This window comes from Cervus elaphus, chromosome 11 (genome assembly GCF_910594005.1).
Source record: "Cervus elaphus chromosome 11, mCerEla1.1, whole genome shotgun sequence".
Taxonomy (NCBI): Eukaryota; Metazoa; Chordata; class Mammalia; order Artiodactyla; family Cervidae; genus Cervus; species Cervus elaphus.
This window is the reverse complement of record NC_057825.1, coordinates 77,543,835-77,568,325: the sequence shown is the minus strand read 5'-3', so window position 1 is coordinate 77,568,325 and position 24,491 is coordinate 77,543,835. Positions and strand designations below refer to the sequence as shown.

The following is a 24,491-nucleotide window of genomic DNA, read 5'->3' as shown; positions in this document are numbered from 1 at the left end:
TCCCATTGCTGACAACTGCGGTGATGTAGAATGAGACAATGTACCATAAAGAGAACCTAGTTTCTTAATTGTCTTGAAAGTATCCCACTAGGTTTTGCATTTAATAAAGGATTTTGAGTGTTGAGCTGTGGGGTTGTGGATGCCTTGCTGAAAATGTTCAGTAAACAAGTAAGATCAGTCTTTAAAAAGCTAAAACATTTTCTTCTATTGATATTTGCCTGTTATATCAATTAAGATTAAATTAAGATGACTATAAACTGCACATGCAAATTAATAGTGACAATCAAGAAAGAAATATTGGTATTATTTGACCCTCAGATAGAAAGTGCTGGGGCCCAGGGCAGTCTGCCCCCAAATATGCCTCAGTGACATGTTGATTATTTTGAATTAAAGTTACTTTAGAAACAACTGGTGGAAAAAAATGATATATACTTAAAAAACACTCTGACCTCCCTCTTTTGCCCTAAAAGCTGAAAATAAATCTCCCATGTGAAGGTATCCTCCCTGTAGGAGGAGGATAGAAAGCATCCTTGTCAACAGTTAGGGAATTCAAGGCTAAGAAAGTTGTATAAGCAAACTGTTACTACTTCACTAGTCTTCTACCCCAAACACAAACCTCTTTGTTTTGTTAGATTTTGGTAAGTAATTGTTTCTTTGTCTAAAAATGATATATAAATAGCTTGCTTTGGTCATTTCAGGGGTTTTGTATCTATAAGAGGGCTTGCCTGGTGGCTCAGTGGGTAAAGAACCTGCCTGCCAATGCAGGAGATGCAAGAGACATGGGTTCGATCCCTGGGTTGGGAAGATCCTCTGGAGGAGGACACAGCAACCGACTCCAGTATTCTTGCCTGGAGAATCTCATGGACAGAGGAACCAAGGGGTCTACTGTCCATAGGGTCGCAAAGAGTCAGACATGACTAGAATGACTTTGCATGCATACAGCGTATCTATGAGACCTCTGTGCATTCAGCTGGTTCACTTCTCCTGATAATCTGTCTGGTGTCAGTTTAATTATTAGACCGAGCTGAAGTTCTCTAGATGGTTAGTGGGGAGAAATCTCCCCCTCCCCAGCGGGAGATAGGCATTCTGGTGTGTCTGTAGTCAAGACGGACATGTGCTCTGTCCTCTCCTCCATTCTGCCGACATTTTCATGGTCCTGGGGATCTGCCAGAGCTCCCGCCATTACATCAGTGTTCCAGGCATCAGAATGGAGGAAGAACTGAAGAAGGGCTTGCCTTCCTACCTTTGAGAATCTTCCTAGCAGTTATATAGAACGCTTCCATTTATGTTTCTTTGGTCAAACTTAAGTCACCTGACCTTGCCAACTTACTAGAGAGACTAGAAAATGTGGTCTCAGCTGGGCAGCAATGAGCCTTAAAAAACGCAAAGCTTTTACTACTCAGAAAGATAATGGTCTTTGAGATGGTCATGAGAGGCAATGCGCAGTCTCTACCCAACCTGCACATTTTAATTAAGGGAAAATGGTGTGTTGTTGGCTTAGATACCCCAGTGTTTTCGGTCTTCTCACTCCTTCTACCATCTCAGGACATCTTAGTCATTCTCTTCATTTTATCTACTACCAATGCCCATGATTCCCAAATCTTTTCTCTCAGCTCATATTGCTTTCATGGGCTCCTTAAGTTCAGCATACCAGGAGCTAATTGTCTTCCTTTTTCTTTCTTCACATTTGCATCCTCACTGTGACACTGCCTCTGTTCGATCTGCCAGTTCAGTTCAGTTCAGTCGCCCAGTCGTGTCCAACTCTTTGCAACCCCGTGTACTGCAGCACGCCAGGCTTCCCTGTCTATCACCAGGAACTTGCTTAAACTCATGTCCATCGAGTCGGTGATGCCATCCAACCATCTCATCCTCTGTGACCCCGTCTCCTCCTGCCTTCAATCTTTCCCAGCATCAGGATCTTTTCCAGCGAGTCAGTTCTTCACGTCAGGTGGCCAAAGTATTGGAGTTTCAGCTTCAGCATCAGTCCTTCCAGTGAGTATTCAGGACTGATTTCCTTTAAGATGGACTGGTTGGATCTCCTTGCAGTCCAAGGGACTCTCAAGAGTCTTCTCCAACACCACAGTTCACAAGCACCAATTCTTCGGCGCTCAGCTTTCTTTATAGTCCAACTCTCACATCCATACATGACCACTGGAAAAACCATAGCTTTGACTAGATGGACCTTTGTTGGCAAAGTAATGTCTCTGCTTTTTAATATACTGTCTAGGTTGGTCATAACTTTTCTTCCAAGGAGCAAGTGTCTTTTAATTTCATGGCTGCAGTCACCATCTGCAGTGATTTTAGAGCCCAGAAAAATAGTGTCTCACTGTTTCCATTGTTTCCCCGTCTATTTTTCATGAAGTGATGGGACCGGATGCCATGATCTTAGTTTTCTGAATGTTGAGTCTTAAGCCAACTTTTTCACTCGCACATCTGGTGGCTGATGCCGGCCGTTATTTGGAACTTACGTCAATTGGAACACCTGCTTGTCCCCTCTTCAAGTGTCTGTTTGTGCTTCCTCACAGAATGGTGGTAGGGTGACAAGAGCAGTGTCCCAGAAGAGACAATATGTGGAAGCTGCCATTTTCCTAAGGTTGGGCCTAGAAACTGTGCCCTGGTGGTTTGTCAGGCAGCACTGATAATTACAGTAAACTGGAATGGAGATGCAGAGAAAAATGTGAATCACCGTGTCATTCCCTTGTTTACATGGAAGGACTGTCATGAGCTAAACTCTTCTTGCCCCTCCAGCCTCATCTCTTCATGCTCTCTACCTTGAACTTTATGGTCCTGAGTTGTATATGATTCACTTATTCTTTCTTCTTATGCTTTACTTGTTTGTCTCCTCTGTTTAGACACCTCTAATCCCATGCCTCTACCTGTTAACTTCAGCTGATCCTTTCATTTTTATCTTGGGTATCACTCATACCAGAAACCCTTCTTGAATTCTTCCTGGATGGGTTAAGTGTTCCTCTTAAGGTTTTGGCAATGCCTTGCACGTATCTATTACTGTCCTGACCCCAGTGGCCTTCCTGAAAGCAAGGGCTCTCCTTATTCATCTTTGTATCTAGCACAGTGCTTTACACATAGTCCATTCTCCATCATGTTCTTGGGTGCATGAATAGTTGATAATTTAGTATACTTTCATATCAACTTTATGGTCATCAGACTCTAAAGCATTCATGCTACACTAAGTATTCCCTTTTTGCAATGATAAAAAGCTGAGGAAAGAACTAAGTCACATATTGTCTTGATGATAGGGTTAGGAGTAATTTCTTATCATGTGCTGTTCTAGGCTTTGATTGAGTCACAGATGCTCTGTTAAAAGCACTTTGATTTTTGTGAAAATTTAAGTTCATTTTCTTAATTTTTAATTTTGTGGGAAAAGAAAATATTATCTCCAGGAAAAATTATCACATTCTTTGGAGATACATACTTCTAAAATTTTAGATGAATTTTTGAAAGGAGTAGAAAGGTAAAATGATACATCTAGAAAATTCTGAGTGCTTTACTAACTAAAAAGTGTAATTTCTCCATCTACAAAAGGATAAGTAAATAATACTTCTGATCACTTCCTCAGAGTAGTTTTTGCAGAGGTAAATGAAATATACTAAGGAAATCTGAGCTTTGTAGAAGATAAAGTTATTTCTGTTGTAATTTGAGGATTTGTAGGTCCTTGTTGATATCCTCTGTCTTAATCAGGAAGTTCTTGGAGCTGATGTTATTATTGTATATGGTGTCTGGTAATGTGCCACGTTGATGTGAGGCATATGGGGAAAGCACACATGCTCAGTTGCTAAGTTGTATCCCACTTTGTGTGACCCCAGGGACTTCTCCTTTGGAGGAGGCAATGGCAACCCACTCCAGTATTCGTGTCTGGAGAATTCCATGGACAGAGGAGTCCATGGGGTTGCACAGAGTCGGACACGACTGAGCAACTAACACAGACATATGGACTATAGCCCACCAGGCTCCTCTGTCCATGGAATTCTCCAGGCAAGAATACTAGAGTGGGTTGCCATGCCCTCCTCCAAGGAATCTTCCTGACCCAGGGATTGAACCCACGTCTCTTATGTCTCCTGCATTGGCAGGCAGGTTCTTTACCACTCATACCACCTAAGAAGCCCCGTATGGGAAATACCTAAGTTGACTCTCCAAATATTTGGAGTTAATTCTCCAAACATTTATTGTGATCATTCTGTGCTACACAGTATGCCTGGGGCCAGAGAGAGTGACCTTGAACTTGAATATTGCATTACAGGGTTCCCTAACAACCAGAGTTGCCTTAGATAGCTTACTATGTTTGTAACTGTTGTTTATACAACTGCCATATCCTTGGAGGTTAAATCCTGATCTGAGGGTTCACAGTTAGCTGTGCTGAGTACTGCCTGCTGATAGGTGGGGACAATGAAAAGCTTGCTCTGGGGGCAGGATTTCAGTGTATTTGAAGAGCAGATGGACAACTTTTATTTGGTGTGAGGAAATTAGAATAATACCTCACAAGATGGTGAATGACAGGGAAACCTGGTGTGTTGCAGTCCATGGGGTCGCAAAGAGTTGGATCGGACTGAGCGACTAAACAACAACTGATTAGATAGGAGATGGGAGTGAACAAGTTGAACAGCAAAGCCAAACCAAGAACAGGGAACCTAGAAAATTATAATAATTGATTTTAAGAGCAAAGCTTAGCTGAGGAATTTAGACAGTAGCTAGTCAGAGTAAGAACTAGATAAGAGAAGTCACAGGAGTCAGAATCTCAGAGGCATGTTGTGCCAACAGCTTACCTGGAGACAGAGAGACCCTTTTGAGATAGAGAACCAGTGCTTTCTGTAGGACCATCTCAGTCATGATGGAACCCTCCATCTGCTTGTTGGGGTGTGTTATAGGTAAGGATGTGGATGTTCAATGTGCCTCCCACCCCATCTCGCTCATTGAACCCTCTTTGGTACCATATACAAAGAAAGCATTTAACACAGTTTATCACAAGTATATATTTATTCTTCAGTCTCCTCTACTAGACAGTAAACTCTTTGAGGACAGGAATTGTGCTCAACTGTTTTCTTTCTCATATAAATTAGCACAGTGCCTGACATATAATGAGAACTCAGTACATGTTTGGATGAGTGAATGGGTGGGAGAATGGATGGAGAGAGGGAAGGATGGATGGATGGATGGTTTGATGGGTTGGTAGAGGGGTGGCATCTGTGTAGTCTGTTAATAGAAATAAGGATTAAACATTCTTTCATTCAGGGAAGAAAGGTAATGAAGGGCTTTGTTTCCAGAACAAATGGAACAATAGTTTGAGGGGATGCATACAGTCACATTTATGGAGAAAATCTAGGAAGTGATGAGAATGTAGTACTTGCTCCCATTATATTCAGTAGAGACCCTTAAAAAGTGCAAGTAATACTTTTAAAAGATTTTTCATAGCTTTATATCTATTTTTTATTTCTAACTTCTATTTTGCCTTATTATCACCAACCAAAATTGTACCTTTAAAACGAAAAATTAGAGTGTTGTTACAGGCAATAGTAAAGTGACCTTGAGCAAACATTGTACTATCAGATTTTAACCTAGGATGATTAATATAGAAATGAAACTATATCGTATCATGTTGGTCACTCAGTCGTGCCCAACTCTTTGCAAGTCTGTGGACTGTAGCCCTTCAGGCTCCTCTGTCCATGGGATTTCCCAGGCAAGAATACTGGAGTGGGTTGCCATTTCCTTCTGCAGGGGATCTTCCCAACCCAGGAATCAAACCTAAATGGCAACCCACTCCAGTACTCTTGCCTGGAAGATCCCATGGACAGAGGAGCCTGGTAGGCTACAGTCCATGGGGTCGCAAAGAGTCAGACATGACTGAGTGACTTCACTTTCACCTTCACTTCCTGCGTTGCAGGCAGGTTCTTTACCAGCTGAGCCACCAGGGAAGCCCGCAGGGAATGCTTGAATTGTAGACTTGTCTCATAATTAAACTTCAAGTGGAATTTAGATTTAAATAATAGTATTTATATATGATTACAAATTCCATAATCACACGATCATGACAAATAGATTTATATGTTGTATGTTACAGTGCTTAGAAAAAAATAAAACTGATTTTCTTTCTAAAAATTCTTTTAAAATATCCTCTATTTTCTCTTTTTTGGGTTTCCAATTAGGTGGAGATTGGAGATTTTGAAAGACCTTTTTCCACTCCAGCAGGTCACGTTACTAATCAGTGCAAAGCAAATCAAACTCTAAAACAAGTCATAGAGAAATTTTATCCTAAAAGGTATAGAGATGACTCTTCTGAAGAACAGCTAAGGTAAAGAACTATCTAAAGAGCAGATATGCACCAGTTTTTCAGTGGTATTTTTCTGTACAAATTTTAAAGATGAAAAAAATTATATGTAACGATTTGCTCAAGATTTTTAAAGTACTGTTGAATACCAAGAGGTTATAGTTCTTTTTATTTGAGATGTGTCTGGAAACTTTAGTAGCTAGATTTAAACTTTTTCAAGAAGAAAAAAATCTGCCTTAAGATTTTCTTTTTATTTTATCTCATTCATTCTTGTCCAAATTAGTCTTGCTAATAAATAAAAGGAAAAATTGGCTAATATGTTTAATTTTATGAAATGTTTACCAAAAATTTTTTACCTCTTAGGGCATTACATTATAAACAAATTGGAATAAAAATAAAGTATCTTCTTACACAAAGTTTTTAATAAAAATTTTTAATTCCACTACTAATTTGGAGTTTTGATTTTTGAAAACTTATAAAGAAAAGGCATAGATTCAAAAATAGAGGCAAATCCAATTCACCATGAAGTTTTTTAAAACAGAAACATTTGTGATTAGTCTGTTGTCTCTGTAGAATAAGTGGTTGCCTTCATGATTTTATTTAAGAAGTTTCCCCTGCACCCAGCCTCTCTCCGAGCCAGGAGTGGAAGCACCTAAATTCCACCATTGGGCAGTCATTCTTCAGTCTCCAGTTCTTGTACTTCTTTAGAAATGAAAGTTATGAGAATTATAAAGCCATGAGATTCTAGGCTAGTTATGCAAAGGTTTGATGTTAGCTTATCAGATTTAAAATTTTTACCTGAAGGGAGTGGGGAGCAGGGAACCTAGGTCATACTGAGAGCACTAACAGATAGGGGAATTTGGTGAAAGGAATGCTACACAAGGGACAAGGGGTGCACAGTGCTAAGAATGGGTGCCACTAAACCACAGCTTCCCCTGGGTAGGTCTCCCCTGGGGAGCGTCCCCGTGAGTAGGTCTCCCAGTGGTGTCTAGGATTGGCTCAGCAAGAGCTTTATCTCGGGAGGATGATACATTGTTTGTGTTTTTCTTTTGTGTTTTTATTCTTTTTTTTTTTTTTTTAGGCAGCTTTGCCAGCGACTGTCAACCAGATGGATGGCCCTCCGAGGACACAGTGCTGCTGACTGTGTGCGAATCTATTTGACAGTAGCCAGGAAGTGGCCATTCTTTGGTGCCAAGTTGTTTCTTGCAAAAGTAAGAAATGATAGGGGGAGGCTATCCAGTTTAGTAGAATATAAAGTGATAACCGTGACCCCAGGTTTAGTATATTCAACTTTTTAAAAGAAAATAAGGGAATTTCCAACAATATAAAGAAAACCAAGACAGGACACTGAGGAAAGAGCAGGAAAGCCACCGGTATCTCTGCCTTTTCCCTTCTGCTCCTGTGTAACCTGCCAAAATCATTTCTTACACTCAGAAGGCTTGATCAGTAGACTGAAGACAGCCGCTTAGCTCTGCTTTCTTCTCTTTATTCATTCATCCATCCACTCATTTGTATTATTTGGTAATTGTGAATTTTGTTTGCCAAACACATAGCTGAGCTCTAGGGATACAGAAGCCCATAGTTTCAGATAAGTTATTCTCACACTTTTCAGGAACTCACAACCAGTGTTGAAATAGGTCTGGAAACCACTGATGGTTAAGATGACATGACCCTGAAGAAGGAGAGGCAAACCCTGCTAGGGGTTAGATTAAGTGGCCTGTCCAAATACACATGTTAATAAATGACAGATGTGGGTCTCGAACCCAAATTCAAGACCCAAATTTGGGTCTCCTAATTCACTATTCTTTCCATTATACCACACTGTCTACTCCTCAAGTGAGATTTTTAATAATAAGATGTTGTTGCTGTGGTTCTTAGAAATGTTGTACTGCATTTAGACTAAAACGTTTCTGTAATTTTGCTTAGCATCTATTATATAGTGTATTTTCACCTCTTCATAGCCCATAACCCCATCATCCCTTGGAAGTACGTTCATGTGGCTGGCTATACATGAGGATGGTTTAAGCATCTTAGAATACAACTCCATGGTAAGATTAAATCCTTAAGTTTTGCATTGAGTCAACTATTTCCATTGCTCAGTGTGCCATAAACAGAGGGTAGTGATACCTTAATCTTATTTTTCTTACACACAGAAAAATATCCTTCCTAATACTATATCATGAAGTCATTTTACAGATAAAACCATGATTACAATTTAATCTTTTAAAATAAGATTAGACAGGCTATGTATTATGTATGAGAAAAATATTAAGACACCATGACTAAATTGCAGTCACGGTTGTATTTGTAAAATGACCACTCATTTATAGTGTTCAGAAGATGGCTTCCTGTGTAAAATAACATTAAGATAACATATCTCTTGATGATAATATTAAGGTATAACATTAAGATATAACATTAAGACAACATTAAGATATATCTTGAAGATAACATTAAGGTAGAAACTTTAGTTAGCAAAATTTTAAGTTCAGTTTCACTGAAGCTTCTGTAACAATTTCTATACTTTGCCATAATATCACTTACGCATTCACTTGTACAAATACAGTATCTTAGAGTTATTTACATGATTAATTATAAAGTCAAACTGTGATTTTTATTTATTCATTTGTTAATCTGAAATTCACTTTATTTTCTATCATATTTTATATATATCAGATTACTTTTAAAAAAATCTTTTTTTAACCTGGTGGACAGGGATTGCTCAATTCACCTGGTAGGTGTAGTGGGCTCTCCTACTTGTGGCTATAGTCAGGATCACTGAGAATTTCTTGGAAATGAGACTATCCTTTAGTGTTTTAGTTACTGTTTCTCCTTGTAACTGTTGAAAACTCTTTTGAAGGTGTTTATATTTCTTGAATGGGCTTCCCCATGGTTCAGCGGTAAAGAATTTGCCTACAATGCAGGAACCACAGGAGACATCAGTTCAATCTGGGTCGAGAAGATCCCCTAGAGGAGGGCATTGGCAACCCACTCCAGTGTTCTTGCCTGGAGGGTCCCATGGACAGAGGAGCCTGGCAGTCCATAGGGTTGCAAATAGTCGGCCATGACTGAAGCGACTTAGCGCGGCGTGGCATGTTTCTTGAATGCCTTTTTAGTTCTTGAATAAACAATCTGAAGATAGATTATAAAGCCAGTGACTTAAAGTCAACAAAAATTTTACACCAGTATTGAGTTACCTTGGCTAAGTAAACCAGTTTGTTGATTCTGAGAGATGGACGTACAGACCAGGAGATTGACACTGCTGGCCTGCAACAGGGGAGGTGTCCAGTAATGGGATGATCTGCTCCAGGTCTTGCAAGCTAATCATTAAATACACAGATTCCTTTCCTTTTAGGCTGTACATCTTTGAATTATATTTTAAAAATTGTTTTAGTAATACATTAGGAAAAAGTATTTGCTGCATGTATGACAAAGAGTTGTTATCCTTTAGGAACGTGGATGTCTTTCCAGATAGTAAAGAAATGATGAACATAGCAATAGACAAATGGGCTAAGGCAGTTCACAGAAGAAATACTAATATTCAGTAAATGTATTTTTAAATGTTAATCTCACCATCAATCAAGTAAATTCAGTTTAATACAGTGAGATTCTACTTGTCACCAATCAGATTGGCAGAGCTTCAAACAAATGATGGTATCCTGTGTTATCAAGACTGCAAAATGCTGGAAATGTAAATGGGTATAATGTTTCTGAGTTTCGAAAGGTTTACTTTTTTGAGATAACAATTTTAGCTGTTGAGGTTTATAACCATAGAAATAATTATTCTAACTGTATTATGAAATATGTCCCAAAATATTCATTGGAGTAAGATAGTAACAAAAAATTTAAATATTCTTCAATGGATTAGTTAAATAATGTCTGTGTCTATAAAATCTAAATAAATGTCTATAAAATCATTTAAAATGATTTTATACAATAGCAAGTATGTTCAGTGTCATGGAAAGATGTTCATAACATGCTGTTAAGTTAAAAGAAGCAGAAAGTTAAAAAAGAAATAGTATGCTTGATACTGGTTATGTTTACATATATCAAGATCTGTTTATCAGGGTGAACTACATGGATTTGCCAATATTTGACCATTTTTTAGCTTAAAAAAGCATCAGGTTCATATGGTTCAACCAGATAGGTAGGTAGGCAGGCAGATAGACAGATATATAAAAATCTTTAAGGACAAATACAGTGTAAATGCTACGTAAATAGTTACTGGTACACAGCAAATTCAAGTTTTGCTTTTTGAAACTGTATAGAATTAAAAATATTTTCCATCTACAGTTGTTTTCCATCTGTATCAGCATCTTAATGGAGATATATGTTATTAATCATCTCTCATCTTTCTTTGAAAATAGTGTATAACATATTTACTTTTTTCTTCTCTTTGAAGAGGTTAATAGTCAGCTATGTATACAAGAGTCTAATGACCTTTGGAGGTTATCAAGATGATTTTATGGTGGTCATTAACAATGCACATTCAAAGGACAAACCAACAGAGAAATTGATTTTTGCTATGGCAAAACCTAAGGTGAGTAGAAGCCTTTATGCTAACTTTTTTATGCTAGTTTTTCTCACACTAAAATATTAATTGTGCGAAGACTTAAATTCTTGATGGGAAAACAAACTGCTTATAATCATACAGTCATAGGTCCAAATTTTGGCTTACATCTTCTCCCTAAGCCTTGGTTTCTTCATCTAAAAAATGGTATAATGTTCCTTTATTTTTTTTTTTCTGAATTAAGAATTAAATGAGGGAATCATGAAGTGTTTAGCCCAGACTTTCCTGGTAGTCCAGTAGTTGGGAGTCTGCCTGCCAATGCAGGGGACATGGGTTCAATCCCTGGTCTGGGAAGATTCCACATGCTGTGGGGCACCTCAGCCCGTGCTCCATGACTACTGAACTAGAGCCCGTGCTCCACAAAAAGAGAAGCCATGGCAACAAAAAGCCCACGAACCCCAACCAGAGATTAGCCCTCACTTACCCCAACTAGACAAAGCCTGTACAGCAACAAAGATCCAGCACAGCCAAAAATTAATTAACTAATTAATTTTAAAACCTAAATGTTTAGCTAAGTGCCTGGTATACAGAGAGATCAAAATAAGTGGTCCTGCCGTAAGTTGTTATTGTCAGGTATTTTATATGCATTATCTTATTTACTTGGAATAATTCACTTAATGGACTCATTAGTGAGAAGAGTGAAGTTTTAAAATTAAGACATACTTGTTTCTTTACAATTTTAACAAGCTATGTAGTTTTAATGTCTCTAAGTAAAAGCAATAAATAAAAGGGCTGCATTCTAACATGTGATTCCAATTTTAGGGAAAAGAATGAGAAACTAATTTTTCTAAAACTTTGTCTTAAAATTATCAACTAAAAGAGACTACTTTTTTAGAATCTGAAGCTTTAAAAAATGGCATATATATTTCTTAATTAAATCTATATTTAAGTGAAGGCAGATAGTAAGTGCAGAAGATCATGGCAAACTTCAGTTTAAATAAAGAGTTAATATAATACACTGAATTTCTTATTCATGTATTCACAAGTATGGTTATTTAAGATAACTGACAGAATTGTACTATTGTCACATTTTCTAATATTGCCACTAAATTTGATTTTTTTTTTTTTTAAGTACCACTTTCTCCTGGTTTAAGTAATGGAAAAATAGATGGTGCTGAACATGTAAGTTACAGTTGACTCTTGAACAATACAGGTATGAACTGCACGGGTCCACCTACACATAGGTTTTTTTCAATTGTAAATGCTATATTACTACACGATCCATGGTTAGTTGAATCCATGGATGTGGAACTATGGATACAGAGGAACCGTGGCTGCAGAGGGGCACTGCAGAGTTACACACAAATTTCTGACTGCTCAGAGTGTCAGGGTCCCTAAGCCCTGGGTTGTTCAAGGGTCAGCTGTACTCCACTGTCTGATCTGGTTGAAAGGGAATTCTGGTGGCCTGGGCACTTGCAGATGGAGACCACTCATGGCCAACCCTTCACTCTCTTTTGAAAATGATGAGAACTTCTCAAGAGGATAACAATTCCACTTTTCTTGTTTTAGATTCTTGAAATCACCCTTTTGATCGCCAGCTACATAAACAACTTCTACCAGCAAAAGGCAGTTCACCACCTCTCTGCTCCAGCGCTGCTCTCAGCTCAGACCCAGGGTTTCCAAGCCAGGGTGATGGGAAGCCAGCCCCTTCTGGCAAGCAGCAGACCAACCAAAGGCCCCACTTTGCTCTGAAAGCTCAGGGGCCTAAACATCTCCCCCTGTCCTCTAAGCAATGGCTGCATCAGCTCCAAATAAGTTCATTTACATCCTGGCAGCATGACACCCACACAGTAGTAGTCCATTCTTTAAAAATAATGGGAGTTACTCTCTTCCATTTGATTCATAGATATTCAAATAAATGCTTGTAATAAAACTTAAACACACACACACATAAAACCTAAACAAATTTTCCCACATGCTGATTTTCTTTTAGCTTAGCTGGGTTAGAATTTGCCATTTTTTCCCATCACCTTTTCCTTTGCCATCAGACACATCAAGCCTTTTTTTCTCTTAAAAAAAACATTCTAGCAATCTTTAGAAAGGGAGATTCAAGGGAATTTTGCCAAACTCTCATTTGGCAAACCAGTTGATTATTTGGACATGCTCACTGCCAGAAAATTATGTACTATAATTAAATGTGCTTTTAATTAATGATATGGTGTTTAGAAAGAAGTAGAGTATACAATTTAAGAAGCAGCTGCTGGGTGGTGTTGAAGGGTAAGTTTTTAGTTCTATGAATCACTATGTGAAAAAGCAGGCGCTAGGTAACCAGAACCTCCAATGTGGTTTTAGAAAGTATACCCTGTCACCTTTTCAGATCACTGGAGTGTAAAACTTAAAATGAAACATTGATTCTTGACATTCCTTGGCTATCAACATAACCCAAGTTCACTGGAATATTGCCCACATTTCATTCCACTGGTGCTGGGTCATCTTGACCTTGCTTTGTTAAATAATAATATCTTTGAAAACAAAGAAATTTTAAAGCTTTGCTTCACACAGTCTTTTAAATTATAGTTTGAAAATAAATTCCCCAAAATATTTTTTTTAAAGAAAAGAGAAAGGAACTCTTCTTCAAAGGAGATAAATTTTAGTTGAGTCTAGAAACCTATTGCTTTCCTAGGTTACATAAATGGTCAGTACATTCCAGTTTGTGTCAAAATAAAGTACTTATTATTATTCATGGTGAAAATGAAACTGTGATAAGACATGAAAATTATATTGTAAAAATGTTTAATTGAAATAGTAATCAGGAATATACTTAATTTTATTTATGTGTAGAATATTTTTTATTTATATTTTGGACATATATTTATCACTTTGTGTATGGTATTTTTTTAACCAGTTGGGGAAAAAAAGTTAGCTGCTGAATTAATTTGTTGGTGAGCCTTCTTGTTTTCTTTTTTGCTGCTTTCTCCCTGTGACAATGTACTGTTCTCACACTAAGCCTTTTAAAAATGTTCCATCCTACGTTAGCATCCTTAGAAAGAGCAGAGCCAAGAAATACACTGATCAAGTAAGATTGTACTATATTGATAATGACAAAGGTTGAAACCACCCATAGAAATACATTGCTATTTACTAGTTCTCCTAATCTTTTGAGCCACAGCCACTCACTGTGTAAGCAAATTAATTTTTGAGAATAAACTGGTTACCAGTTTGGGATGCTCTCAGGCATCTTTTGGCTGGGATACGGTGGAGTTTCTAAGTTCCCAGAAAACCGTTTAGTAATCATTAGTTGGTGAGCCAGAGGCTTGGCAGAGCTGTTACATATGTATGAGGACTTTATTCTCAGGCAGTAGTTAGTTCACCATGTGGTAAGCCCCCCCCTAAAATCTTCTAATTTAAATGAATAGTGAAGGCTTAGCTTAAATGGTAGTACCCTAGACTTGGCATTTATTTTTGATAGAGCAGAGATAAAATATTTTGATGGAAAGAAATCAATTTTCTGTAACTGATGATGTGAAAATTTTATTTTCTGGGAAATTACTTTTATATAGCCATTTAAAAATTCAAAGTATGTTATTATGATTGGTTACAAGAGAATAATGTTACATGTTTAATTGTAATATTTGTCTCCTATCATTTTCCTCCCTTTCAATCATAATAAATGATTTACAAAACCCATTTCAAGCATTATCTTTTGAATAATCTTCAAGAAATACCTAATGTTTTCATTGTCAAAGCTGAAGTGTACTACTAGTGAAAATGGTAGTTATTACCTCCTTCTGCACTCATGCTTTGTCTTTGTTGCTTTGCTCTATCCATATGAAAAGAAGCTGTTTGCACAAATTGTAATTATCATACATATATGTGCTTATTGACATATATACAATATGTATAAATCATGACGTTCTCCCATGATTTCGTAACAAGCCCCTTATAGGTAAGTTGATTGGACTGTGTCTAAAATTTTATTTTAAGTATTCTAGATTTGTGTCTGTGTGTGTCCTTAAAGTCAAATACTGCCATAGCTTAGAAATGAATTTAACTCTCAATTTACAAGAAGAGTTTGTCACAACTTACAAAGTCTTGGCTTGAAAAAAGTGTTTGTTAGTGGTTGTTTGGACATTTTTTTTCCATAGGAAAAAAAATACATGGTAGTCAGGTTCCTGGAACAATACTTGTAGCCCATAATTGTACTGAAGTATAATTCTGAAGAATTAGCCACCACGGATAATCATATTTTTCTAGAAAAAGGCTTTAAGTGTTGTGGGATACCAAGAACACATTTCACCCACCCCGCTCCCACCCCCAGCTGTCATGGAATTTGGACTTCTCAATGCTGAGTCTCTGGGCTGATTCCTGTGGACCAAAGGCTTTAGGAATATGGGGACTGAGGAAGTGAAAATGAGGAGCTGGACTAAGAAGGTGAAGCAGCTTTTCCACTAACTGGTTCATGCAGGGACCTCATCTCCCCTCATTTCCCCCTATTCTCTTTTCCCTAAAGGAAAAAAGGGATTTTACTGCTACAGAGTACTTCATTTAGCAGGAAATATTGCCAATTTCCCTCAGAGAGGGAATGACTTGATTTTCTTAATGCTTGTTTGAAAAATTCCAGAGAAGGATTCTGATTAGCTCAACTCATGTTTAACTTTAAACACTCATATTAGGAGAGCGCTTAATTATTAAAACTCTATATAGTGGAACCTTAGGCAGTCATCAAAGCTATGTTTATTATGTGTTTTTGAAAAATTGATACAGGAAAATACATGTTGAAATCAGAATGTTAATGATACAGTAAGACCTCAGCTCATAGCAAAAAAGATTAGAATGAAAAACATCAAAATGTTGTTACTTCTGGCATTTGCTTATTATACCCTTTTGTTTTTCCTGTATCCTATTTTTCCTACAATAAGCTTATGTGACTTTGAAAAAAAGGAAAATATATTAAAATTCTGTCACTTTCTGGGTTATTGTTAATAGCCTCCATACATGATTTCCAGACTGAAGCATCCTTCAAACAGCTACAAAAAATTATCTCACTGAACTAAGGTCTAGTCGTGTTGTTGTTATTGTTGTTATTGTATCGTAAGGTCTATCGTGGTGTTGTTATTGTAGCTAAGTCACGTCCAACTCTTTGTGACCCCATGAACTGCAGCACGCCAGGCCTCCCTATCACTATCTCCCGAAGTTTGCCCAAGTTCAAGTCCATTGAGTTGGTGTTGCTATCCAACCATCTCATCCTCTGCCACCCTCTTCTCCTTTTGCCTTCAATCTTTCCCAGCACAAGGGTCTTTTCAGCTTTCAAACTGTGGTGCTGGAGAAGACTCTTGAGAGTCCCTTGGACAGCAAGGAAATCAAACCAGTCTTAAAAGAAATCAACCCTGAATACTCATTGGAAGGTCTGATGCTGAAGCTGAAGCTCCACTACTTTGACCACCTGATACAAACGGCCAACTCGTTGGGAAGGTCTAGTCATGGCACACCCCTATTTGAAATCTTATTTGGTTTCTAATAACCAATACAGTAAAATCCAGATTGCAGTTGGGCTACCAGATTGCAGGTAGCCCAATCTACCTGCCTAGTTTATTCTCCCACCTTAGCCCCACCAGACACTTCTACCCCAAACTGTTCACAGGTCACCAAATATACTCTGCCCACACCTTTACCTTTTGCATAATTTCTCATTTCATTCAGCAAGCAGCATAAAATTATCTCCTCCTCCATCACCACTACTGAAATCTGAGTCTTCTTGGGCTGATCCAGAAGAGAAGTTCTAACCTTTGTATACTCTTGAACAATTTTCATCTACCCTGGAAAGTCACTTTTTACGGCAGAAAGTGAAGAACTAAAGAACCTCTTGATGAAAGTGAAAGAGGAGAGTGAAAAAGTTGGCTTAAAGCTCAACATTCAGAAAACTAAGATCATGGCATCTAGTCCCATCACTTCATGGCAAATAGATGGGGAAACAGTGGAAACAGTAGCTGACTTTATTTTTGGGGGCTCCAAAATCACTGCAAATGATGACCGCAGCCATGAAATTGTAAGATGCTTACTCCTTGGAAGGAAAGTTATGACCAACCTAGATAGCATATTAAAAAGCAGAAACATTACTTTGCCAACAAAGGTCCGTCTAGTCAAGACTATGGTTTTTCCAGTGGACATGTATGGATGTGAGAGTTGGACTGTGAAGAAAGCTGAGCGCTGAAGAATTGATGCTTTTGAACTGTGGTGTTGGAGAAGACTCTTGAGAGTCCCTTGGACTGCAAGGAGATCCAACCAGTCCATCCTGAAGGAGATCAGTCCTGGGTGTTCATTGGATGGACTGATGCTGAAGCTGAAACTCCAATACTTCGGCCACCTCATGCAAAGAATTGACTCATTGGAAAAGACCCTGATGCTGGGAGGGATTGGGGGCAGGAGGAGAAGGGGACGACAGAGGATGAGATGGCTGGATGGCATCACCGACTCGATGGACATGAGTTTGTTTGGACTCCGGGAGTTGGTGAGGAACAGGGAGGCCTGGCGTGCTGCGATTTATGGGTCGCAAAGAGTCGGACACGACTGAGCGACTGAACTGAACTGAACTGAATGCGAAGAGCTGACTCATTGAAAAGACCCTGATGCTGGGAAAGATTGAGGGCAGGAGGAGAAGGGGACGATAGAGGATGAGATGGTTAGATGGCATCACCGACTCAATGGACTTGAGTTTGGGTAAACTCCGGGAGTTGTGATGGACAGGGAGGCCTGGTGTGCTGTGGTTCATGGGGTCGCAAAGAGTTGGACATGACTGAGCGACTGAACTGAACTGGACTGATGAAGACTCAGGAGGCAAAAAGATAGAAAACAGAATTAAATCACCTTAATTAGATTCACCTTAATTAAATCAAGGTGAATCAAGTGACTCACTCCTAAATCAATGCTGGTGATTAGGGCCCAGCCAGATAACCTTCACCTGGTTACCATACTCACTCTTTCAACCACCTGTTCCAGTTATCCAAACCATTATAACTTTAACTTGCTAATACTGTGCCTAGTCCACAGAAAACATTTGGAAAAATATTACCTTCCATTATTGTTATCCATAGCAATAGGGCTTCCCAATTAACATGCAAAAGGCATATAAAGTTCCAGAACCCCAGCCATCAGGATTTATCACAATTTGTCCCACATCAGTTTGTGAGTTTATAGGTGGGCTAGCCCCAGGATATATAATAGACACTGACTCCATGATGCATCAGCCTCCCTTGCCACCAAACTTTCTCTGTTGAACTCCCCGCCATTATTTCCCTTCCTATGTGTAACTGTAGTCTTCTGTGTCTCCAAAATGCACCTAAGTATTGGGAGAATTTTGTCCCCAAAGATTGTATCAGAAGTTAATGCCTTTTATTTCCATCTGCTTCATTTCCTTGTGTTTCTTCAAAGCTGCTGATCAGCCAGTTACCTTACTATAACAGGTATTAAGCACTTAAAACAGTGTTTCAGACACACATAAGTTATGTTTTACATATATTTATCTCATTTAAAACTCAAATTTTTCCCTGCTTTACCAGATTGGAAGATAAGGCTCAGAGAAATTGAGTAATTTATCCCTAGTGGCAACTTAGTGTGGCTGAGTCAGGACTTCAAACTATCTTACTCCAAAGTTCATATTCTTGAACATCACACAATAGAGACTAAGCAAATGGCACAACAGTAGAGGGAAATTTCTCCTTCCAACAATCAGCTCATCTTAGGCTAGAGAGCCTGGGTCAGCATTCAAGGCAGATCAAACACTGTCACTGCCATGAAAGTTTCACCAACTCCTTTAGGCCTAGTCACTTGTTCTTATGTAAATTGTACATCTCTGCAATAGTTTATATCTTTGGCTACCTTTAATTAGTTTGTGTGTCATATGGTAATATTAATAACTCATTGTTTGTTATTGACTTGGATATAAGTAAATGAAGTATTACAGAGATGCATTTGCTTTATTAACTTATTAATAAACAATGTGCTGGGCTTCCCTGGTGCTCAGATGGTAAAGAATCCACCTGCCATGCAGGAGGCCTGGGTTTGATCCCTGAGTCAGAAAGATCCCGTGGAGAAGGGAATGGCTACCCATTCCAGTTTTCTTGCCTGGAGAATTCCATGGACAGAGGAGGTTGGCGGGCTACAGTCGGTGGGGTCGCAAAGAGTCGAACATGACTAAGCGACTATTTTCTCTCACTTTCAAACAATGTGCTGTTCTACGAAATCTGAAACAACCAAACAAACAGAAGGCTGGAAAATACTAAAATCTTTGCCTCTAGTAAATCACTAGAAAACAGCTCAGGAGATTGTTTCGTCCTCCACTCCCAAATCACTGTTACTGGGGAAAGAAAAGTAATTGAAGACAGAGATCCCTGGCATATAAATAGTCCGTACGCAGGAGAATATTTTTTAAATAAAAGAACATTTCCGGTCCAGAGTTTTTTAAGTCCCAGATTTACTGCCACGAGTCTCCTCTCCCATCCAAAAGGTCTCAGCTAAAGCTGAGACGAGAAAAGAAAGCTGAAAACTACCTTTCCCATGATGCCTCTACTCCGCACGCAACCCATGAGTGTGACGTAGCTACCATGGCAACGCAATACCCTGCTTTAACCCGGCCTCTCTCCGAGTTCGCAGTGCGGCTGATTCTAGGCTGGGCCTCACGCGGCGATCAGGACTCTGGGGCAGCCAAGCCACGATGCCCAGGTACCCCTGCAACCCTGCTTGAGCCTGGTTTACGCAACCCTCGAGAATCTCCCTTCTTTCCCAACTCAGCCTGGATGGGGTGGAGGCGGGGAGCGGCGGTGGAGGGAGAGGCCGCTGCCAGTATATTTGGGGAGAGGAGTTACACGCGAGACCCATTGTAGGTTTGTCCTGTTTGCAGTTCCCGTCTGGTTGGTCAAGGTAATATCCTTGAGAGTATGGATTCTGCCAAAAGTAGAAAAGTTCCAGAGGTGGAAAAGTTAAGAGGTGTTGAAAGATGATTCAACTCCAATCATTCATTTCTTCAAAAAGTTTTTTGAGGGCCCGGGAATTTTCTAGGAACAGGGTTTCAGGCCGTGAGCCAGACCACAAACCCACTTCCTCAGGGACCTCCTGTCTGGGTGCAGGGGTTTACGACAAAGATAAAAGAGGGGGAACTAGTGAAGACACTGTGAAAAATGTAAGGTCACATTTTAAGGGGAGGGGGGTGAGATTTTAATCACCTATCGGATACATTTTAGCTCTTCTCTATGATGTTTATTTTAGTTACTTGTTCTCAAGATCATGCCTAAGACTTCCCTGAACGACTTGTAAGTCGTACTGTACTGGAGTCCATCACAGAGCGAGATTTCTGTTGTTTTTTTTTCCCACATCGTGGATGGGCTGTGTGATCTCTCTTGAGTTTATGAACCTTAAGCTTCCCATCACCATAAAAGGTTACAACACCTCTTTCTCTTTACTGCTGGGAACTTGGAAAGGAGATAATAACATTATGAAGAAATGGATGTAATTGAAGAGTAAACAGGCCCAGACTGAGTTCTTAGGGGCTTGCCTGTGAAGTAAATGTGTGAATTTTAGTGCAGACCCCCCTTTTCCATTCCTGGTTCTTGAAAATAATAATTATAAACACTCACTAATTTTAGGTGATTATATATAGGCCAGACCCTAACCTAAATGAATTATCACATTTTACAATCATGGCAATCCTATGAAGTTGGTGTTGTTTTTTAGTCAGTAGTTTAGAGGAGAAGAAACAAAAGTGAGCCTGGGGACTAGCACAGAAATGTGAGAATATTAGGTGCTCAATAAATATTTGTTGAATGAAGGATCCAGAGAGGTTAGGTAATTTACTCAAGTTGGCATACTCTATGCAGAAAGTAGTAAGTAGATTACTTACTACATGAAATCTTACTCATATTTTTTAGTTCAGTACTCCATAATTTATTTAGGCTTTACTTAAAAAAATCTGTGTAGAGAGGTGAGTGAAAGGATGATTTTCAAAAGGAATTTTAGGTAATTTTCTCCCTTATTTATATTTTAAAAAAGGAATCTTGAGTCAAAAAATATGTAATGTAAAGAAACTGAAACGATTTCAGGTAGCAAAGGTAAACTGGTTTTACATGTTTCCCCCTTTTGCTAGATGTTGGCGGTTTTCCAGTTGTATGTTTCCAAAAGGCACTGTACCTTCATGTGTGTCTGAGAAGCTAACACACAGCTTTCAGCCCTGGCTGGGAGTCCCAGAATAAGACAACCTCACATCCTGGCAATAAAGGCCCTGTTTATCATTTTCTTCTTCCATCTAGTACACAGAAAATGACTAATCCTCCAAAGTTTCACCAGCTCACTGTCCTCCCCCACAAATGATATTGGTTTGTTTATAAATCTGATGGAAATGAAATTTCTCTGGGCTGGAAAGAAATTTTTGTAAGGATTCTTTTTGTCTTTCTGAATTTTGGTTATCTTTCTCTCATATAGTGAAACTCTCTGGGAAATTGCAAAAGCTGAAGTGGAAAAACGGAGAAGTAGTGGAAGTGAAGGTGATGGAGTTGAAATTGGAGAAAAGTCTGTTTTCTTCATTGGCAGTAAAAACGGGGTAATGCGTTTTTTCGTACTCTTTTCACCGCAAGCCTTGTGATGATTTAATAGCCAATGGCAACATTTATTTTAATACTTTGGTAAAAATTTAGGTATTTCAACTCTCTAACCAGATGACCAAGCTCCAGCCTGCTGGTTACTTTAAATCTGGCTGGGCCCTGCTCATGGAAGGGTGGGAACTAACACACCCAACCTGCCTCTTCTTATCAAGTGGTGTGTCCTGACCTGGGCCCCAGGAGCCCAGAGGAAGGGGTACTTGTTTCTGACTAGATAGCCCAGAGGAGTCATCTTTTCCCAGTTTGCACAAAAGCACCATAAATAACTATTCTAATGGTCATATTTATAGATAACTTGTATAGCTAAAACAAGCATATATATATTAAAAAACATGAACCATATAGAGTATAATACATTTACTTTCACTTATCTTAAACTAGTGTCACAGAAATGGAAAGAATCCTGGAGATAGTCTAGTCTTCTGCAATAGGGATTCTTACCCTGGGATCCATGGAATTACTTTTTGGGGTCCATGAGCTCCCTAGAAATGTATGCAGAATTGTGTGTGTGCACTGGTGTTTTTTTATGGGAAATTAGATTTCCCCAGGGTTCTAGTACCTCATCAAAAGGTTGAGAGCCATTCCAGACAGTGGTTGTATAGTCTAGGTTTGAATATTTCCAACAATGGGGATGCTCTCTTTCACAAGGCAGCCTGTCTTAGGTAACCTCTCACTTTTGACCTTTCACTTTGGAGGAAGCAAGCTGCCATGTTGTATGCAGGTCCAGTCCACATGTCAAAGAACTAAAGCCTGTGGCCAAGAGCCAGCAAGGAACTGATTGCCTCTTGCCAGCAACCATGTTAAGGAGCTTGAAAAATGATTCTCCAGTTTGGTTGAGCCAAGAGATAACTTTCGTCCCAAATGACATCTTGACTACAACTTTATGAAAATTCTTAAGCCAGAACCATCCAACTAAGGTACTCTCAGATTCCAGACTCTGAGAAACTGGGTGAAATAATGGCTGTTGTTTTAAAACTTGATAAGTTTGGGAGTAATTTACTATGTAGCAGTAGATAACTAATGCACATGAAGGCTACAGGAAATTCCCTGGCAGTCCAGTGGTTGCAACTTTCTGCTTTCACTGCCAACAGGATGAGTTAGTCCCTGGTCTGGAAATTGGGATCCTGTAGGCCACATGGCCATGGCCAAAAAAAAAAAAAGGTACATATAAAGACTAAGCAAATAAAAAACAAAGAAGTTTTAAACTTTGGGGAAAAGTTATTTGAGAAAGGAAACAATCATACTTCTGCACTTGGCATGGCAGAAAAATAAAATACACTTAACATTTTTTTTTTTTTTAAGATTATCCAAAAGATCCAAAGGTGTGTAAAGCAAAATAACAAGCCTCTGCACACAGTTCAGAACCTCTCCTCAAAGCCACCATTTTCATATCTTTTACTGTTTCTTCTGTAATTGTACTTCTTTACTTCTGAATAATGTGCTTATTGGCTATTTCCATAAACACAATGTTAGACATTACCTGTTGAATCTCTGATAGAAGACTATTTACTTCCACATCTCTCTCACACTCGCACGTCCAGTCACGTTGTGGTTCTTGTTTTGAGCTAAATCAGTGTTCAGGGTTAACTTAAGTATCTCTTTCACAAGTAGCTGCATGGCTACTGTCCCTCCCTAACGTCTTGGGGATCCCCTTTGCATCTTTGTTGAAGCACCAGTTTCCTGGATCCTGTGTCTTCTTTTTTGTTGGTTTACTCAAGTATGTCTTTGTGGAGTACATTCTTTTGTAGTTTCCTGGGAAAGTATACATGGGAAGTAAAATTTTTGAGGCCTTACACATCTAAAATATCTTTATTTCACCCTCACTCTGGATTGAAAGTTTATCTAGGTATAAAATTCTAGGTTGGAATGAATCACTTAACCTCTCTCTAACCCTAGTTTCTGTGTGAGTCTGTTGTTATCTCTTTTAGGAGTGACTGAAAACTCGATTCAAACTGAGTTAAACACTATCTTGAATAGTTGGTATCCCCTACACAGTTATACTTTATCTGTATTCCTCTCGTGATGTGTGCCGTTAGATATCATATGGTCAGGCTGCAATCTCCAGTATACTGTCACAAGTTTCATGTGTTCATTTATTTTCATCCAAATGCATTTGTTTATGCTGCCACCCCCTGCATGTTTGCCAGTTACCATACAAATACACAAAGTGTGCTGCGGTTTTCCTCCTCTTTTTATTCTTTACAGTGATATATTGCACTCACTCATGCCACAGGCCTTGGTAATATATAATGAGGTCATTTTGTTTTTCTGTGATAATATTGCACTTATTATTACTTGCACAGTTTTGCATCTGTGGCTGTAATGTATTATTCTAAGGCCTTGTCTCAGCTGCTTTGTCCTGTGAATTACGTGGACCTTCTTCCATTATTCTCTTAAAATTTTTTTCTTAATGTCATACCTAATGACATCTCAGTTTATCTGGACCTTTCTCTCTTGTTTTCTCTAATCTCATTTGATTGTCAAGTTTTTCGGCATGATCTTCTGATCCTCCTGACATTATGTTTCATCTCTTATCAAGGTATAGTCATTCTGTGTGAACTATTATATACAGAATGGATCTACAATGTCCTACTGTATTGCACAGGAATTGTATTCAGTGTCCCATAATAAACCATAAAGGAAAAGGAAAAAAATAAAGGTTGTAGAAAAATTTTTTTCAAAGGGTTAATCATTCTAGTGTTCTTAGACTGTGGCTCAGAAAAGTTTATCACTGACTAGTTTTTCACTTCCCAGAGCTTATTTTCTCACCCTACACCTCAATCTCTAGGTGGTAGAAAAGAGGAAAGGAAGCTATCTAGACCTCCATGTTTTTGCTTTTCCAGTTCTCCATTGTCTAAGATCTGGTTATTATCAGATCCTTTCCATGGTTCTGTAAAGGACAGAAAATAGTAGGCACACATCTTCCACATGCATCTTATCAATTATGTTCCCCTTTGCTGATCCTGAAGATGACTTCTGATCCATAGCATTCCAGGAAAGTGTTGGCAGTTGAGATAAAATTTGTCATTTCTTACTCTAGTAATGTCAGTTATCT

The 24,491-nt window shown here is 38.8% G+C and overlaps 2 protein-coding genes across 8 annotated transcripts in view; both read left to right on the top strand.

Annotated features, from left to right (window-relative positions):
- Nucleotides 1-14,477, top strand: part of PLEKHH2 (pleckstrin homology, MyTH4 and FERM domain containing H2) — a 95,808-nt gene extending 81,331 nt beyond the window's left edge. For both annotated transcript variants that reach the window (XM_043918135.1, XM_043918134.1), the window contains 5 exons: nt 6,159-6,304; nt 7,362-7,491; nt 8,242-8,328; nt 10,683-10,820; nt 12,360-14,477. In XM_043918135.1, the coding sequence (XP_043774070.1) occupies nt 6,159-6,304; nt 7,362-7,491; nt 8,242-8,328; nt 10,683-10,820; nt 12,360-12,542 (684 nt within the window). In that variant the 3' untranslated portion in view covers nt 12,543-14,477. The remainder of the gene's footprint in view (nt 1-6,158; nt 6,305-7,361; nt 7,492-8,241; nt 8,329-10,682; nt 10,821-12,359) is intronic.
- A 4,895-nt stretch (nt 14,478-19,372) lies between these two features.
- DYNC2LI1 (dynein cytoplasmic 2 light intermediate chain 1) overlaps nt 19,373-24,491 on the top strand; it is a 37,885-nt gene continuing 32,766 nt past the window's right edge. For all 6 annotated transcript variants that reach the window (XM_043918130.1, XM_043918131.1, XM_043918128.1 and 3 more), the window contains exons 1-2: nt 19,373-19,508; nt 21,261-21,378. In XM_043918130.1, coding sequence (XP_043774065.1) covers nt 19,501-19,508; nt 21,261-21,378 — 126 coding nt within the window. In that variant the 5' untranslated portion in view covers nt 19,373-19,500. The remainder of the gene's footprint in view (nt 19,509-21,260; nt 21,379-24,491) is intronic.